Below are 20,152 nucleotides of genomic sequence, written 5' to 3' on the forward strand. Positions count from 1 at the left end.
GTTTGCAAAGCAATTCTCCTGCCTTCACCTGCAGACACTTAACGTTCGCATGTTTTGACTTCTTCATAAGCTTTGCTTGTAAACTCTGAGGGTGACTGTATCTGAGGCGGCTTATGTAGTTAGTCTGTTCCTTCACAGCACCTACCAAGACAGTGGGCACATAGTGGGTACTTCATAAATATCTGTCAATTAACTGTCACTTCTGCAAAATACATAGATACAAAATCTATCTGAGCAGGGATTCTCAGCATAATTTCTACTATAACAGGAAAGCTGTAACACCAATGAGATCAATGAAAGATACCATATAACAAGAAAATGCACTGAAAACTGTGACTTAGCTATCGGCTTTTAAAAAGTTGTTACTGAAAAATAATTGTGAATCTCTATAAAATAAAATCTTAGTTAGTAGCAGAGGTAACAAAGTTGCGAATGTATAATTTTAAATACTCACAGCAAACAAGCAAAATCAAGTTAGAATTTGATATTATTAACTAGTGTTGATTTATAAAAAGATTTTTGTTTGTTTGTTTTTGTTTTTGTTTTTTTGCTCTTACAGGTAAAATCCCATTACAACAAATATCTAGAAACCCATCTTTGGAATGTCTGTATTCCATTATCTTGGGGAATCATTCACAACAACCTAATCTGTGGTTCTTGACAAATTCTATATAAAAATTGTTGAACAAGCACTTTGTACCATCTTAGTCCGGTAACAGTCACTTTCTCCATGAAAACAATCACAACAATTTTTTGTTATAAAATAATGCTTAATATCCAATCACTCCATTTAAAAAGCATCTTTCACATCTACGATGTAATTCCCACTTTTATATTCCTCAAGTGAGGACATAAATACCCCCAACATTACTAGTTGCCACCAACTGCTGATGGCAGACACGGGTTCCCTGGTCTTCATTTTCTGGCTCCAATTCTGTTACCTCTGGCCTTCCAATTAACAGAAAATGAAAAGAGTGATCAAATGAAACTACTGCACAGCTTAGAAGAAAAGAAAGAAGCAGGAAGGGAGATGATGGGGAAACCAAGGATTTGGGGAAGGCTTTATGATACCTTTGGGCAAGCACTGAAGTCCACAGATTTGTTTCTACTTAGAAATGTATAAACTCAGAGCTTGAGGTAAGCTCTGCTTCACGGCTAGGTACGATGACTGGAAAGTTTTACGGTTTTTAGCAATATACTTGATTGATTAGATTTCATCAAATTTCACTAAAACCCAATTTATATATTCCCATAGAATTTGCTATATTGGGATTTTACCTGTATAATTAATTTCTCACACAGATCCAAAGCAACCACAACACACTCACTGCAACGGAATCGTTTTGCTTTCAAAATCTTCTAGTAGTAGGTATTCCTCTCCTTCTTCAGAAACAAAAGATGACCCTTGGCTGGTTTACAATCACATAAGAAATGGAGCAAGATCACCATTTATAAATCAGTGCAATCTGTTAAGCAAGTAATACTGTGAGTCTGTAACAAAGACTATGAAACAGGAGACAGATTTCTAAAAGAGCCTTGTAGGTACAAGTGTTTTTTGCCAAAGATAGTAGAGAATGCGTTTCTTCCATAAAACTCCTGAATATCAGAAACCATTAGAAGAATATAACCTGAAATATAGTAAGCCTAAACTATAACCCTAGATAGCTGGGTTTCTGTTAAGCCTTCAAATCAGAATTTAAAAAGTTTCAAGATTCTAAGTGCGCACGCATGCACGCATGCACACACGCACAGGTATTTACCTGGTGGGTTCAGGCTTCTTGCTTTGACAGTTGATTAGCAAGAGGTAGTCTTGAGGATCCTCTTGGATGCCAACAGTTTCCAGGTGTGGTGGAAGATTAATTAGCTGATAGGGAGGAGGTGGAGCAGCGGAGGATGAATCTACCTGGGTGGACGGCGGTGCTGTGTTGACCGCCAAAGGTAAATCGGCTGGCGCCTGGGCAGAGTTGCCAGGGGGCTTCACAAGATCTGCAACACCAAAGTAGAACTGTCATCGTCTATCCCATTTTAAGGGCTGTTTCTTAAATAAAGCTCCTTGAAAGTTTGAAGACAAACTGTTTGAACACACAGGAGAGTGATAAACCATGACAATGTCAGTTAAAACAAATTCTACCTATACAGCAACATTTGTACAAGAAATTATTGGCTCTTGTCAAAGAGATATGAAGAGTAAAGGCTCTTTCTTCCAGGGGCTATAATAAAGCCATGTTAACTTTGCCTTGAACAATCTTTAGTTTTGAGGCTACTGGCAATGAAGATGTTATATAATCGTAGCACCAGAGGTAGATTTTTTTTCCATAATAAAAAAACAGTGCTTCCCATGCCAAGCCAACTTTCCAAGGAGGCCCATTTTATTATGTGGCATTTACAGGCATGAGGATCACCTCTTCGCCCCATCTTTATTTTGCTGTTCGTTCTTTTCCTTCTACTCCTCAGCAGACTAAGGAGAAATAGTTCAAATTCTGGGATTCATGTTCAGGGAAAGAGATTTTCTTTAATGCTTCTCCTCTCCCCTCAGCTCATAGCCTCATTTACCATTTATTGGGTTTCTGTAATATTTTCAGGCAAAAGGGGTCAGCAAGTGAGGGAGTAATTTATTAAGCACTTAACAATGTTCTGAGAAGATATATGAAGCTAGCTAAATTGTTTACAGTTAAGTAATCTGAAAACAAACTGAAAACCTAGAGATAAAATCCCACGTTAATCACTGTCACAACCAAATAAATTTTCAAGAACCCAGAAGAAAAATTCTCTGTTAGTGTGGTTAGGAATACAAGACTAAAAATCCATAAAAAGGTAAATACTCATATATGAATAAACAAATTTATTTACTGTCTGTTTATGTTAGAACAGAAAAGGCTGGCTTCAAACGGAGATTTTTTTTTTAATAACAAAACATTATCTAAAAGACACTAAAAAGTGGTAAAGGATTTAATATGTTCAACCAAATAAAATCAAATGGGAGGTCATATGACCTGTCAATTCACCAGGAAGGAACTACATGTCAGCTCTAGCTTCCCTAGACACTACAGGATAAGTCCACATGGTTTTGATAATGTCTTTATGTATTCAACTTTAATATCTGTATATGCACCACAGCAAAATTTATGTAGTTTATATTTTATAACTGTTCTTCCTAAGCACAGAAGCTCATATCATGGGGCACCTGGGTGGCTCAGTCGGTTAAGCATCCAACTCTTGGTTTCAGCTCAGGTCATGATCTCATGGCTTCATGGGATCGAGCCCTGAACCGGGCTCTGTGCTGACAGTGTGGAACCTGCTTGGAATTTTCTCTCTCTCTCTCTCTCTCTCTCTCTCTCTCCCCCCCCTGCCCCTCATGCATGCTCTTTCTCAAAATTAATAAACTTTTTAAAAAAGTTCATAATTATAAAGCTTGAATAAACACATTAGTATGGCTAAATATAAGTTTACCTTTATTTATGGGTCCCCAAAACAAACACAAAGGATCAGAACTCCTATGCATCAGTGTGCCCCACAGGTGGTAGATGCTTAAAGTGTTTCATTCACCTAGCAGAAACTCACTAAGCACTTTCTTTCTTTCTCTCTCTCTCTTTTTTTAAATGTTTATTTAAAATAAATAAATAAATAAACAAACAAATAAATAAATAATGTTTATTTTTGAAGGAGAGAGAGACATAGTGTGAGCAGGGGAGGGGCAGAGAGAGAGGAAGATACAGAATCTGAAGCAGGCTCCAGGTTCTGAGCTGTCAGCACAGAGCCCGATGCGGGGCTCAAACTCATGAGCTGTGAGATCATGACCAGAGCCAAAGTCAGACTCAGCTTAACCAACTGAGCCACCCAGGTGCCCCACTAGGCACTTTCTCTACGTCATGCTGGAAGAGATTATGGCAAGGGGCACTCCCAAATCTTCAAGATCCATTCAGCTGCAAGTGCAGTTTGGAATTTGCTCAAGCATTATGTCAGCCCTACTAGGTGCTAATTTAAGTATGAAGACTTCTTTCACTTGGAGAGTTTGGCCTGAGTACATAGAAGTTGAGCTAATTTCTAACATTTTCTCTTTGTTATGCTGCATGCAATGTCAAGTCTTCATACAAGCTCATCTAATAAAATCTAATACTTTATGCCAGGAGTTAATTCCTTCTTATTTATGAAAGGTGAGAAAAGAAAATGGTGAGAACAGAAAAATATTCTTTTGGACATTTATACAACATAATGCCATAATTTCAGTGGGAACTCATAAATACCTCATTTAGGTCTAATAGATGTTGATTGCCAATAGTGTACATAATGTACTCTGTGAAATGTTTTACTGTTTTGACTCAGTTACAAATATATAAAGATTTAGTTAAGAGGACTTTACATCAGTGATTCAGTAAATCCTTGTGCATTGTTAAACTTAAGAGAATTATGAAAAATATTTACCTGAAATATAAAAATTTTCAGAAAAAATATTTTCTGAAGAGCTTTCAGAAAAACCTATACAACTTCAAGGAAGAAAAGGGGGGGAGGCGAGAGGTCAGAAAGCAGTTACCATATCCTATTGGCTGTATTCACAAATACATTTTACATACTTCTTTTTGTGCCACAGACATGTGGTAAAATCGTATGATCCCATTCAATTTTTAGTTCTGACCAAAACAAAATGAAACTCAACACTGGAAACACATCACTAAATAAAACAGTCTGAAACCTAATTCTCCACTGTAACTCCTAAAGTAAGTTTTTCAGGTGGATGTTTTTAGAGATACACTTTTCCTTTAATATTTTTTCTAAACTTGATAGCTACACACTAAATGAACACAGTGATTCATCTTCAGTGTGGGAAAAGAATCACCCGGCCAGGCAATCCTTTTATCTGACCCTGTTTTATTAACACAATGGGACCATCTCATTTTTAACCTTCCATTTCTTCTACCTGTGAATGACTAAAGTTTTTTTATCCTCTTTAGAGATGCAAGATCCTCTCAATTTCTGGAAGAAAAAAAAAAAAGACTGGGATTCAAAGGTTCCTTTTTAAAAAATATATAGTATCTTGTTCACAATATGGGAAAGCTTGCATCTACTTCTAAGAGGCAAGAACTGGAGAGAACTTCCACTATGTTCACTAGCAAGCTCATGAAAGAAAAGACTTTTAAACAGCCATGAAAAGCAAGCCCAACCATTCCAAACAAGATGGCATATGAAAACTTAAAAAGGAAAGGGAACCGGGGCACCTGGGTGGTTCAGTCAGTTAAGAGTCTGACTTCGGCTCAGGTCATGATCTTGCGTTCGTGGGTTCGAGCCCCGGGGCAGGCTCTGTGCTGACAGCTCAGAGCCTGGAGCCTGCTTCGGATTCTGTGTCTCCCTCTCTCTCTGCCCCTCCCCTGCTCGTGCTCTGTCTCTCAAAAAAATTAAATAAAACATTAAACTTTTTTTTTTAAAAAAGGAGAGGGAACAATGCTCTGCCACTTTGGCTCAGATAATGCACTATCTTCAAAGTTTTAGTCTTTGGGGCTGTTTTACTCATATTAATTTGACTATATACTCAGCTCTGCATATTTTAATGCAAGCATTGCAGTGTGTCTAAGTACTCTCATTTCTGGTCAAAGTTAACCAATTGGTCTGAAAAACTTCTGTTCCACTTTATAAAGACACATGATTTACCCAATTCTGCCCGACAAGTAGTTGAGCAGATCCCGTCTGTTGTTTTCTGCCTCACCTGGGTCTCTAACTTACTGCTCTTTCTAAGTAATGCTGGTATCAAGTTTCTGAGAACCAAATATCAGCTTAGGGTTTGCTTATGTGTGTAAAATCATTTCCTGTGTCTTAATTCAAAAAACATAAAGAGTATAATTAGCATTCGTTAAAGGCCTAATAAGCTGCTGGAGCAAATTCTTAACTAAATTTTACTTAGAAAGGTAACAAGTACTGGTAAGGTAAGCTTCAACCAGGTTTTGGTGAAGAGAAGTATATTATTATGTGAAGAGAACTACAAATAATAAATTGGTCCACATGACCCTGGCTTAATGCACAGTTTTATCCTGGTTGGAACCATAATGCCCTGGTGTTACTGTCCCTCATAAAAGTCGGGTGCCTACGTAATGCCTCTAAACAGTCAAAATAACATATACCGATATATTTTTTCTTTTAATTTGAGAGAGAGAGAGAGAGAGCGAGAGAGAGAGCGAGCGTGTGAGTCGGGGAGAGGGACAGAAGGAGAGGGACAATCTTAAGCAGGCTCCACACTCAGCAAGGAGCCCAATATGGGGCTGGATCCCATGACCCTGGGATCATGACCTGAGATAAAATCAAGAGTTGGATGCTCAACCAACTGAGCCACCCAGGTACCCCATATATACATGCATACATATGTACATACATACATACATATATATATAAAGGCACAAGAGCTCAAGCCCAGGGAAGCAATTCTACTCTTTCTCATTGATAAGGAGAATATTTCAAAGTTAATATGACAGGTCCTCTGATTTTGTCACTACTGCCATACTGTATTTAGCATGTGGTAATAAAACTGCAGTGTTGCTCATGTCCTTGTCAGGAGACTAGATGAGATCCTTTTCTCTCAAGCTGGGCTACATTTGCTGATAGGATACTTTCTGGTTTCTACAGCAAAAATTTTACCTTTATGTTCACAAACAGGTCAACAGGCAAATAGGTCAAGGTTACTCTGTTTCTATTAATTACTAATTTACCTGGTCTGTTGTAGAATTTTTTTTTTTGTCAAGAGATGCATTTTGATTGGATCTATGCCTAATTAACTTAACAAATTAAGAGTCTATCGACAAAGATTATGCATCAATTAACATCAATCCTAAAGTAACTGTTTTCTCATTTCAGAACACATCATTTTTTATAGAAGAACATTTTGTAAAGGTAAATCTAACAAATGTATACAAATGAGAAACATCAGTAGTTGCAATTTTTAGTGAAGCAACCTGCAATTTCAATTTATTTATTCAAAAATTGAAGACCTTTAATCATAGCCCAATCTATTTAATGTGTTTCAAATAGAAATTTTTTTATTTTGATGATCTCCTTAAAAGGTTGTGCAAACATTCTTGGAAACTTTTTAAATAAACCCCTAGGAAGTGCTGAAAATGTCTTAATTCTTAATCCAGAGGCATCCATCCTGTCATCAGAATCACTGCGGGGATTTTAAAGATCTAAGTGCTGGAGCCCCATCCCAGGAGACTCAATGAATCAAGATCTCAAGAGCAGTAACTCGAAAATGTGTAAGAAAACAAAACAAAAACACAGAATAAACTCTAGTTAAACGGGTCCTCAAGGAAATGCAAATTAAAACCACAATGAGGAGCACCTGAATGGCTCGGTGGGTTAAGCAGCCACCTCTTGATTTCCACTCAGGTCATGATCTCAGGGTTGTGAGATCCAGTCCCCTGTTGGGCTCTGTGCACAGCGTGGAGCCCACTTAAGATTCTGTCTCTCTCCCTCTCTCTCTCAAAAATAAAAATAAATAATAAAACTACAATGAGACACCAGTACACATTCATGAGGATGGCTAAAATTAATGACTGACAAGACCAAATGTTGACGAGAATGTAGATAACTGGCAGTCTCCTACACTGCTGGTAGGAAAGCAACCAGTACAGATCCTATGATGTAGCAATTCCATCCATCGCTATTTACCCATAAGAACTAAGGGTTTATGTCCATCAAAAGATATATATAACAACGCTCACAATAGCTTTATTTGTATCAAAATAGAAATAACCCAAATGTCTATCAACATTCAAACAGATCCATAATTTGTGATATACTCATAAAATGGAATGCTACACAAGATGAAGAACTCCCACTACATGCTACATGGATGAATCTCACAGACTTCTATTGGAAAAAAGAAGCCAGATTCAATGGTTTTGCTCATATAAAGTTCAGATACAGGCAATACTAATCTATGGTTATAGAATCAAAATCAAAAAAATTTTTTCTGGGTTTGTACTGGAAAGAAGGATGAAAAAACCTTCTGGGGGCTGGACATATTCTCTTTTTTTAACTCTGAGTGGCAGTTACACAGATTTATGTTTCTATATATAGATATAGATGGATGTATACAACTATATTGTACTGTATACTTAAGATCTGTACCTTCGACAGTAATGTGTCATACCTGAATAAAAAGTAAATAAAAATAAATCTAGCAGTTCTCTAATTAAGAAGAACTGCTTTTACAGGAAAAGGGAGCATATGTATATTCTTACATTAGTTTACCTACTTTTCTAAAGGGAAGAATATCAAACAGTGACTATTTTTAAGCCACTATTATCTGGGCACTTTAAGAAAAGCAACTCAACTGATTGATAAGAGGCAACTTTCTAATCTTGCACCCTGAAATTAGACCAGGAGCCTTTGCGCCAAGTTAGTTAGCTGTTTAGAGCCCTTAGGCTGTGTTTCCTGGCACTTGTTAAGCAGATTTAACAGCTTCCACCTTGGTGTAGAAACAAAAATAAATCTGCACATTTCCAAGAAAAACAAAAGAAATTAGTCTCTACCCTCAAATCTGCTAAATAAAAGCATTCATAGGAACCGCACACAGTTCAATGAGCTACAATTTAAAAACAGATTCAGCTTGCCAGCATTCTGAGTATTCAATAATAGCAGTGGTCACCTGGGGCAGCGGAAATAACATGGTAACGATATTTTGAGAGGTTCCTGGAATCAAAACACAGGTCAGATTTTTCCCCTTTCCTTTTGTTTTCAGCAAAAAGTAGTTATTCTCATAGGGACTGGGGATAGTTATTTTCTCAGACTGTAATACCCAAGCATAGGATATTTCTTCCCACATCTTGCCTGACACAAGTATAGGGAAAAATGATTTCGTGTCATTAGTTTTAAGCCAAGAGTAAGAGCATACTCAACTTTGAAATGGGAAGAGCACAGGGCTCAGGGGACAGATTCTAGGTAAAAACAAAAACACCTATTATTTAGTGATTGGTGGGGAGATCTATTTAGAAGCAAGAGAATATAAAGCAGGTGGTAAAGCAAATGGAAGAACAAAGACATTCTGATATTTACTTTGTCATATTAAATTGTATGACTGTGATCACAAAAGATAATAGCAGTTCTTTGCTGTTTGAATCTTTAAATGTGCAGATTTTTGTTAAGGCATCTAGCAAAGTCAGCTACTACCAATGAATAAAATGCAGTGGTTAACTTTGAAGCGTTTTTGCAGTTTTGCTACCATGCATGAAAAATCAAAATTATAGAGAAAAATTTTTTGTGGCTCCTAGATACTACACAATGAAGGACTATTCATCTTTCACTGATATATGACCTACTAATTTATTTACAAGTTCATAATTTATGAGACACTCAAGTCTTCAACATCATAGTAAGACATTTCTAATTGTGGCTATTTGGGAGAAAGCCAGGATGAACTTGCAAAAAATTCTATATTGTAGAACTTAAAAAAACAAATGTAGTTGCATTTAGATATAGCTCATGAACTACACTTAGAAATCACTGGCAAATTGAAGTCCTTAGCGGCCTGTTATGTGAACAAATAAAAGTGAGTTATGATTAGTACAGCTGTTTGTGGTAACCAACTCCTTATATCCATCAAATTTGATTAACAATACTGGAAATTTTCTCACAACCTCCCCTTTTATTGATATTGTGAAGATAAAACATTCACAAATTAAGAGTTTCATTCAAGACAAATGTATTTAAAAAAAATTTTTTTTTAATTTTTTTTTTGAGAGAGAGAGAGACAGACAGACAGAGACAGAGCATGAGCAGGGGATGGGTCAGAGAGAGAGGGAGACACAGAATCCGAAGCATGCTCCAGGCTCTGAGCTGTCAGCACACAGCCCGACATGGGACTCGAACTCACAAACCACAAGATCATGACCTGAGCCAAAGTTGGACGCTTAACCGACTGAGCCACCCAGGCGCCCCTAGACAAATGCATTTCTAATCTATTTTAAAAGGATTTGGGAGTTTGCGCCCCTCCCTATATTGGTAAGTTCATGAAGCAAAAAACAGACATTGTGACTGATTATGACTACAAATACAATGAAAATGTTTCACTAAGTATAAAATAAAGTTCTCGGTACATTATCAGCTATAGTACAGAGCCATTTAAAACTACCTATGCTTTTCCTGACCTTCTTAAAACTAAATTAACTGCTATCTATGCTTATTTATTTTTTCTTTAACTGGACACTTATCTAACAATATTATAATTCCTAGATTATTTTCCTGTCTCTGTTAGACTGACTATAAGCTCTATGAGGGCAAGAGCTGTATTAACACAGTCTCATAGTTTCATACTTTGATATATGTATATAATCATACTTTAATAATCATATTAAATTATATATTATATATAATTATTAAATATATTAAATTATATATATTATATATATATTTTTTCCACACACATTATGTATCTTGCACTCATCAACTGTAATGAATTATTATTCTGAGTATGAATCCTTCTCCACTAGACGCTCAGTTCCACATCTGTAATGTTTGCCATTTGTCCCCCTAACTAGTCACCTAATAATATATAGGTTGAACGAATATCCAAAGCCTAGTAGAGTGCTGGCAAATTCAGTAATTTGGTAAATTAATGAATCAATTTCCAAAACAGATAAAACCTTCCTTCTTCCCAGAGATGACTGGGTGTTCATTAAACTTCCAGATGATGAGATGAGAGTCATTCTAAGGTGGACAAATGGACCAGACTCCACACCTTGAAACTCACAAAGTTAATCTCAGATACTTGTGCATTTGAAATTCTTATTTTGGGGGTTCTCAACTCTACCCACCCCTGAAAGGGCTTCCAAAAATTAGACATATTCCTTGACTGAAGAATGTATCTCCTCTTGGAGGGTATCTCATTTCCTTTGGTAATATATTTAGGAGAATTATACAGAAAACAAAAAGAGACGGAAGAATCCCTACTACTTAGTCTTTCAGATTAACTAAATCTATACAGGCAACCGATGAAGACAGAAGTCTACTTTTATGTCCCTAAAAACAAAATCTAAATTGAAAAGAAAGTCATCACCAAAAAGCGTATACAAGGACTTAAACTATTTTAACTGAAAATCCATCACATAATGAAATTAATGTGGTATCTTAATCCAAAAATTATCATTACTGCATGGTCATTAAACAGCCATTAGAGAGCTATCTTATTTGTGACTTTAACTTTTTTATTTTTTTTTTTAATTTTTTTTTCAACTTTTTTTATTTATTTTTGGGACAGAGAGAGACAGAGCATGAACGGGGGAGGGGCAGAGAGAGAGACACAGAATCGGAAACAGGCTCCAGGCTCCGAGCCATCAGCCCAGAGCCTGACGCGGGGCTCGAACTCACGGACCGCGAGATCGTGACCTGGCTGAAGTCGGACGCTTAACCGACTGCGCCACCCAGGCGCCCCAAAAATCCTCTACTGCACTCAAATATAGACCTTATATGCAAGAATGGAAAGGAGTTTAACTGGAGTTAGGAGTCATACCTCCACACGCACTTAAATGTGAACATACTTATTAGTAATTTCACAAAAACCACTAAAGCTTAATTCCACAGGTGAAACAATTTCTTGAGGCTTTTAATCACTAGAACTCTGCTGAAAAGCTCTAGTTCATCAGCCACCTCCTGTCTAAACTGGATGCCTCCTTGCCTGTTTCAGTGCTGCTCCCTCTCAGGATTCTGGATTCTCTCACCAAGGGGTTTCCCCACCCCACTGGGCCAATCCCAGCCCTGGAAGGCTCCTCCTTGTGGGCTGCTGACTGGCCAGAGAGGAAGCAGCATGCTGACCTGAGCTAATTAGAGATGACTGCTGTTTCACTTCAATTCAAAACTTGATGTTGATTGTTGACGCAATTTTTCCAGCCCTCACTGAAACCCCAACACTCCTAAATATAGATATTTGGAAATGCACACTGTAAATGGCAGTATAACCATGAAGATGCTAAGTTCAAAGACCTGAGGGCACCTTTCTTTCTGATTTTTGGGTTTACAGACCTAAATTTGTGTTGGGGTCCCCTAGATATGTGTTTGTTGTCAAAGTAAGAGAAGTAGAGAAGTGGACGGGGAATAAGTGGTCAAGACAGCTATATAAGCACCTGAAGAGGAATTCTGCTTGTAAAAATCTTTAAAAAATTTTTTTATTAATGTTTACTTATTTTTGAGAGGGAGAGGGGAACAGGGTGAGCAGGGGAAGGGCAGAGAGAGAGGGAGACAGAGAATCCTAAGCAGGCTCCAGGCTGTGAGCTATCAGCACAGAGCCCTAGCAGGGCTCAAACTCACAAACCGTGAGATCATGACCTGAGCCGAAGTTTGACGCTTAACTGACTGAGCCACCCTGGTGCCCCCACGTGTAAAATTCTTTATGAGACCTTTACTCAATCATTCAGTTCTTCCCAGGACAGATACTCCAGAACTCAGTGCCTCAACCAACTCTCTTTCCTCTCCTCCCACCCCCACTTTTATCATTCACAGCCCCCTGCTCTAGTCACATATGATTCTGTTCCACCTCAGGGTCCTTGCTCTCCCTTGCCCCTAAGCCTAGAGGGTTCTACATCCCTTTTTTCATTTATGTAGAAATACTACTTCCTGGGGCGCCTGGGTGGCTCAGTCAGTTAAGTGTCTGACTTCGGCTCAGGTCATGATCTTGAGGTCCATGAGTTTGAGCCCCGCGTCGGGCTCTGTGCTGACAGCTCAGAGCCTGGAGCCTGTTTCAGATTCTGTGTCTCCCACTCTCTCTGACCCTCCCCCGTTCATGCTCTGTCTCTCTCTTCTTCTTCAAAAGCTTCTTCAAAAGCTATTTCCAAAATAAAGCTATTTTATAATAGTGTTAGCTATTATAAAAAAGAAAATATTATACTGAGTAACTGAAATAACAAAGACTTTTATAATAGTTCTAAAAATGCAGCAAAAAAGGAGAACTCAGGTTGAATAATAAAATCTTGAACTTACCTTCCTCCGTAGGATTAAACCCACAGATGTCACAAATGCAACGAACCCACTTATTCATCTCTTCCTCACTGTCTGCTACCAAGTAGAAAATTCGGTCAATGGTGTTGATATCAAAAATGTAGCTGTTTTCAAACTCTTTTTTGTTAAATGTCAATCCAGCATCAACTTGCTGACATAAATTTAAATCAATAATACGGATAGGCTTCTTGGCATGATCATTTTTGTAATACTCCAGGACATCTGGATCTCCAGTTAAGCGACCACTGCGTAACACAAACCATCTCCTCTTCCATGCCTAGGGATGAAACAAAAATATCCATCTAGTATTAATTTGAGAGAGATTTTTCAAGAAGATGCACATTTATCAATGCACATTTCACAAATGAATTGTTGAAAGTCACACACATGTTTTCTTTGTTTCCAGGGAATAATCTACCACTCTTTACTGATGCCTCAACTTAAAAATGTGTCTATGTATACATATTTATTATTTTCTATTAGATCTAATAGAATATTAGAAGATATTGATCTATATTAGATGGTATTACATAATGTAATATCAGGTCAATAAACTAAGGAAGACTGAGTTTTTACTAAATATAAAAAAACAGTGGTTTCAACAAATGGTGCTGGGAAAACTGGATATCCACATGCAAAAGAAGTTGGACTCTACATCATACAAATATTAACTCAAAATGGATCATCAAAGACCTACACATAGGAGCTAAAATTAGAAAACTCTTAGAAGAAAACACAGGGGAAAGCTTCATAACATTAGATTAGGCAATTGACAGGACATTAAGAACACAGAAGAAACACAAAAGAAAAAAAATAGGTAAACTGGATTACATCAAAATTTAAAATGTACACATTGAAGGACTCAATCAATAGAGTAAAAAGTCAGCTCACAGAATGAGAGAAAGTATCTGCAAATATTTTGTCTCATAAAAGATTAACGTCTAGAATATATAAAGAATTCCTACAACTCAGTAACAACAAAATAACCTAGTTTAAAAATGGGCAAAGGACTTAAACAGAGTCTCCAAAGAAGATATACAAATGGCCAATAAGCACATGAAAAAATGTTCAACATCCTATCATCAGAGAAATGCGATTTCAAAACCACAATGTGATACAATTTCATACACATTAAAATGTCTTTTATAAAAACCACAGAAAATAACAAGTGCTGGCCAGGATGGCAGAAATTAGAACCAGTATGGAAAACGGTATGGCAGTTCCACAAAAGATTCCAGTTGTAAATATCCAAAAGAATTGAAAACAAGGTCTCAAACAGGTATTTGCACCCCATGTTTATAATAGCATTACTCACAACAGTCAAAAGGTAGGCGCAACCCAAGTGTCCATTGATGAATGAAGAAATGAACAAAATGTGGAATATACAAAGAACACTGTTCAGTCTTAAAAGGGAAGAAAAATCTGACACACGCTATAACATGGATGAATCTTGAGATGTTATGCTAATTGAAAAAAGCCAGTCACAAAAGGATAAAGTATATGACTCCACTTATACGAGGACTTACAATAATCAAAATCTAGAGACCAAATGCAGAATGGTGGTTGCCCGTAGTTGGAAGATGGGCATAACAGTGTTTAGTGGGCAGCGTTTCAGTATGGGATAATAAAGAAATTCTGGAGATAGATACTGGTGACGGTTGCACAACAAAGTGAATGTACTTCATGCCACTGAAGCTGAACACTTAAAAATGGTTAAAATGGTAAACTTTATGTTAGGTACAGCTTACCACATTAAAAAAAAGGCAAGGTTTTTCATGCCTTACTATCAAGCCATCAGTAAGTACATAAAGGGCGGGGGGCACCTGGGTGGCTCAGTCGGTTAAGTGTCTGACTTCAGCTTAGGTCATAATCTCACAGTTCGTGGGTTCGAGCCTTGCGTACAGCTCTGGGCTGACAGCCCTCTCTCTCTCCCTCTGCCCCTACCCCACTCATGCTCTGTCTCTCAAAAATAAATAAATGTTAAAAAAAAAAGAATACATAAAGGTACTTCTTCAAAAGACTCCTTTGTATTTTAAGCTTCTCACTCACTCCTGTGTGAGGGGAATGGAGAAAAAAGAGTTTAAAAGCTTTCCTCGTTTCGCACCTGAAAAGCAAGCAAAGAAATGGGCTGTGTCTTTCTTCCGGTGAGTCTGTTTTCAAAGACCACATGGATAAGATCTGTATTCTTATGGGTTGCAATTTTCCTCCTCCTTTCTCTTTCTCTTTTCCCTTTTCTTCCCAACAAACATATACTAGCAATCTAGATCTATACTCACCATGTACTTCCTCCACAAATTTTGGTCAATTACGGGTTTCATACTATGCCTCAACAGGCCTAAAATTCTTTTACTATTACTCTCTAAAATCTCGTTGATTAAATAATAAAACAGAACTGAATGACTGAAACAGTGCTTCAGCAGTCTTTAAATCCAACAACTCTGCCCAGAAACAATATTAAGTCTTAATCCTCCTTGAATGTTTTTTTTTTCTCTTAAAAAGATTTTTTTAATGTTTATTTATTTTTGAGAGACAGAAAGAGACAGAGCATGAGCAGGGGAGGGGCAGAGAGACAGAGAGACACGCAGAATCTGAAGCAGGCTCCAGGCTCTAAGCTGTCAACACAGAGCTCGAAGTGGGGCTCGAACCCATGAACTGTGAATTCATGACCTGAGCCAAAGTCAGCCACTTAACCGACTGAGCCACCCAGACACCCCGAACGCCTTCTTAAAACCTGGACAACTGTACTTATAACTGAATTAGCTTGGGCGATAACTTTAGGTTTAACATTTTAATAGACTCTAAACTGTATCCATTCAAGGAAATGTAGCTACATTAAAAGGTAAATCAGTGAGCTAACCAGTCAATAAGTTATCGATTCTATTGTAAATACCTGTGGGGAGAACTACAAGTAGGTAATTCATGATCGCTACTCTTAAGGAGTTGACTAATCATGAAGCAAATATTTACAATACATGAAAATATTGGATAATACAGCAAACCTGTCAACATACCTGCAGAACTATTGCTAAATGGAGAGGCATTCCTTCATGGAAAAACTGGATGCAATCCTTCAATAAGATTTAGTAGAAATATCACAAAAGCCTAAAAATATTATGTAGTTCTTTAATGTCAACAAGGTTTTAAATTAACTTCTCAGTCCAACTATAACTCCAAGCAAAGAGGAACTAGTCGTGTCCAGAAAGAGATGGCAGTAGGAAGTTCTTCTAGATGCTTTAGAGAACACTGAAAAATCCTAACATGTTAAATTCACATGACTCTAGCACTGGTTTCTGGATTACAAAAATCCATTTAGTTAGTAAGACATTTATTTACTTCAAAATAAATAAATATCATCTCTTAGTAAAGTTATGCCATACCTCTCTATCAAGCGGTAAGCCTGAAAAAGTAATAGAGAAGAAAAGAGAGACGAAATATAGTATTATGTCACTTCTTTAGGGCCATCAAGGAATCATATCTTTTAGTAAGTGATTTCTCCAGAGAGTAAAGATTCTGTCTTTAAATGCAGAAATGACTTTTTAAAACTTTAATGTCTCTTGTCGAAATCTTTCTACAATGCCTCACTACATAATTCATTGAACACAATCCACCCATTCCCCAATGACTCAGACGAAGTACTATAGGCATCAATCTCTATACTGCACTTTCAGGGAAGCTCTGAGAGGCTGCTCAACTATTTGCCGCTATACTAAATAGTGCCCTACTGCTGTGCCTGCGTAGTTGATCTATCATCTTTTTAATACAGTTAGCCTTGTCAGTTGTCACTTCTCTCTTCTAATAATACAGTTAATAGGATGCCAAACTGCTTCCTGCCTCAAGAGACTTTGCGCATGCCATTTCCTGAGTCTAGTATGTTCTCTTGCCAGGCGGACTCCGACCTTTGGGCCTTCCCTTCCCAGCGACCCCCAATTTAAGTAGAGCACAGTTTTAGGGACCTTATTACCCATGTAATAAGGTACCTTACTACCTAAAGGATTATTATCATTTTGCAATTTAAATTTTCTTTGTATTTATTTATTTAGTATCTAACTCCCTAGGCAGACTGTAAAATCCACAAAGATAGTGACTTGTCATTACATATTCCATGCATAACACAGCACCTGGTATCTAGAAATACTTGTACGATAAGGAGAATTTCCCCTAAGACTCTGAAGTTGTAAAATTTTGCGAATATTAGATTAGATATAAGGGCCACGTTGAACAGAAGGCGTGCTTTCAAAAACTCTTCCACTTGAGAAAAAGACCTGGATACTGAACATACACATAATAACATAAACATAACTAAGACAGCTTTACCAAAACACATGCACAAAACACCTTGGAAAAAATGACAAAAAGAAAGGAAAAGAATGTGTCCTTCTGCTACAGCTTATGGGTCACTCTTTGTCTTCTGGTTAACTGTGGCTCCCCAGCCATTTCTTTGCTTCTCTGTTGAAATGATATTGTTAAAATGTAAAAGGCCCTTGGAAACTAAAATAAATAGCCAAGACATGAGTAGCACTGGGGAACAGGAGTAGAATCAGGGAGTACTAGCTAGGCTGTACTGGCGATTACAGAGGATAAGAGATGAACCCTTACAGCAGGAAATTACAGCATTAAAACACAGAATTTAGCCAACAGCACCTGCCACTTATTTATTTATTTTTAACATGGTCCAAATGTGAATGTTTGTCTCAGTCACAAAATGAGTCACTCTTATTGAATCTGGCACAGATTAAACTGGAAAACAAAAGCAATTACATAAACTACACACTTTAATAAGGCAGATACAAAGGTTCTCTGGATTATGGTACAAAGCACAATTTAGCCACAGAATAAAGCTTGATGCTCGACAAGAGAACTGACATCAGCGCCCTTGCTAATCACAGCACAAAAGCTTCTCTATGTTTTGTCAGAGCACAAAATGGGCCCACATAAATCAGTCTTTGTTATCTGAAAATATCTGGGATTCTTAAAGTTTGCCCTATTTTTATCCTCGCTGCCTTGGTAGCCCCAGAGAAAGCTGTACATTGCCTCACCAATCCTGCAGCAGTAGCAGACAAAAGAGGACAAGTTTTCTAGAAACCTTCAAAAAAAAAAAATACTCAAAGCAATTTTCAACAAAATTCATGTGGAAAATCATTTTCACTACTGGCATTCCATTACAAGCAGGTCTGCTTAAGAGGAACTATGCAAAAATCTACTTTGTTGTCTTTCCTTACGTTGCAATAATCATTTCAAGTTGAATAAATGATGCAGTAATAAGACTTCATCAGCAGGTCTGTGTTTTAAAGTAGCTTAAAAGCACCCTACTCTGGTCCCCGGGTCTTGTCTCAGGGTTTTAAGAATAACTTTGGCTACTACATTAACATCAAAAGAGAAGAGCCTGTACAGTCCATGGATGCCAATGGAAATCTATTTAGATGAGATGACAAACTAAATGTCCATAATGCATTGCCATTTACCCATTCCCTACATTCAGTGACTGCCTACAGGATAAAGCCCAAACTCTCTGGTAGGCAGGGCACATGGGGCCCTCCACGCCTCTCTCTGTCTCCCCAACCTTACTTCTTGCCTCTCTGCCTTCCAACCACAATGGAAATTATTGCAGTTCCTCTAATGCTCTGCTTCTGTCCTGCCTCTGGCCCTGATACATGCTGCCCTGTGGCACATAATCTACTTCTAGACTCAACTCAGACCCCTTCAGGGCACCATCCCTGAGTGGACCCCTCTAAGCTCTCCATTTCCACCTTGATCCTAATTATGATGTTTGACATTCCCAAAAGTGAGTTTCCTGCGGGCTGAAGCCATATTTTTTCACCTTTCATCTTTGTTTTCCATTGCCCAACCCCAAGGAAGTACTCAGTCTACATCTGCTGAATATGCCAATCATAGGAGGCAAGGATAAAAATACAGAATTTCTCACATTACCTATGTGTCATGGGGATAATGATATAACTATACTCTGCCCAACCACTTGTAAATGGAGAACTGTCGGGCAAGGTAGAGGTGTATAAGCTATAAATTAACTTGTGTTAAAAACTCTACAGATAATAGTTATTTTTAAACTTCATTTTAAAGGAGTTGTTCTTTTAATTTTTTTTTTTTTCAACGTTTATTTATTTTTGGGATAGAGAGAGACAGAGCATGAACGGGGGAGGGGCAGAGAGAGAGGGAGACACAGAATCGGAAACAGGCTCCAGGCTCTGAGCCATCAGCCCAGAGCCCGACGCGGGGCTCGAACTCCCGGACCGCGAGATCGTGACCTGGCTGAAGTCGGACGCTTAACCGACTGCGCCACCCAGGCGCCCCGGAGTTGTTCTTTTAAATTAAGCATATTTCTGCATTTAAGCAAATTACATAAATTGAAGATAAGCTTGTCACATTGAAGCAAGGTCTTAAAATAGGTTTATCATATACCCTACAGAGTATCGGTGTGCATACATTGGCTAGAAAGTACAGATGGAGTCCCATTATCTAGTGAGAAGAAGAAAAAAAAAATTTCAATCTAGATTAGCCTCAAACCATCACCTGCAATAATATTAACAAATTCACAAAATATGCCTAATTTGCCTAATATGGCAAGTGGGCTCAGTTTTAAAGAAATACACTGTAACTGCTGCACTGATGTTTTCTGACTTCTCTGTGGCATAACTGACAGAGAACATGCCTGGTGTAACCCTTGCCAAGACTGCCTAGTGCCTTCCTTTACAGGAAGAACTAATTATTAAAGAAATAAGTATATGGGTGGGCAAAAAGGAAGAGGTCAGGGTGGTCCAGTGATGCTCAACTCTAACTGCTCATAAGAAATATCTGGAGGGGGCACCTAGGCGGCTCAGTTAGTGAAGCATCCAACTTTGGCTCAGGTCAAGATGTCAGGATTCGTGAAGCCCTGCATTGGGCTCTGTGTGGACACCTCAGAGCCTGGAGCCTACTTTGGATTCTGTATCACCCTCTCCCTCTTCCCTCCCCCACTCTCTCTCTCAAAAATAAATAAACATGAAAAATAAATAAATAAATAAATAAATAAATAAATAAATAAATAAATAAAAGAAATATCTGGAGAATTTTACTTTAAAAAAAAAATGATGCCTGGGGCCTCATCTCAGATAGATAGTAGGTCTGGGACATTAGCCCTGGCACATAGTTTTAAATGCTAAAGAGATGATTCTAATGTACCACCCAG

The 20,152-nt window shown here is 37.8% G+C and overlaps 1 protein-coding gene across 6 annotated transcripts in view; it reads right to left on the minus strand.

Moving 5' to 3' along the window:
- The window catches only part of GAB1 (GRB2 associated binding protein 1), a 121,944-nt gene that overhangs the window by 26,549 nt on the left and 75,243 nt on the right, over positions 1-20,152 (minus strand). For 4 of the 6 annotated variants that reach the window (XR_015250196.1, XM_086704163.1, XM_086704164.1 and 1 more), the window contains exons 2-4: positions 12,952-13,246; positions 1,761-1,986; positions 1,329-1,409 (exon numbers count right to left, since the gene is read on the minus strand). Coding sequence is in view for 5 of the 6 variants with exons in the window: in XM_086704163.1 (XP_086560289.1) it covers positions 1,329-1,409; positions 1,761-1,986; positions 12,952-13,246 (602 nt within the window). In the remaining variant the exon portion in view is untranslated. The remainder of the gene's footprint in view (positions 1-1,328; positions 1,410-1,760; positions 1,987-12,951; positions 13,247-20,152) is intronic. The other 2 variants (XM_025921893.2, XM_025921894.2) reach the window with 1 other exon arrangement.

This window comes from Puma concolor, chromosome B1, assembly GCF_028749965.1.
Source record: "Puma concolor isolate L17-30 chromosome B1, mPumCon1.1.hap2, whole genome shotgun sequence".
NCBI classification, from domain to species: Eukaryota; Metazoa; Chordata; class Mammalia; order Carnivora; family Felidae; genus Puma; species Puma concolor.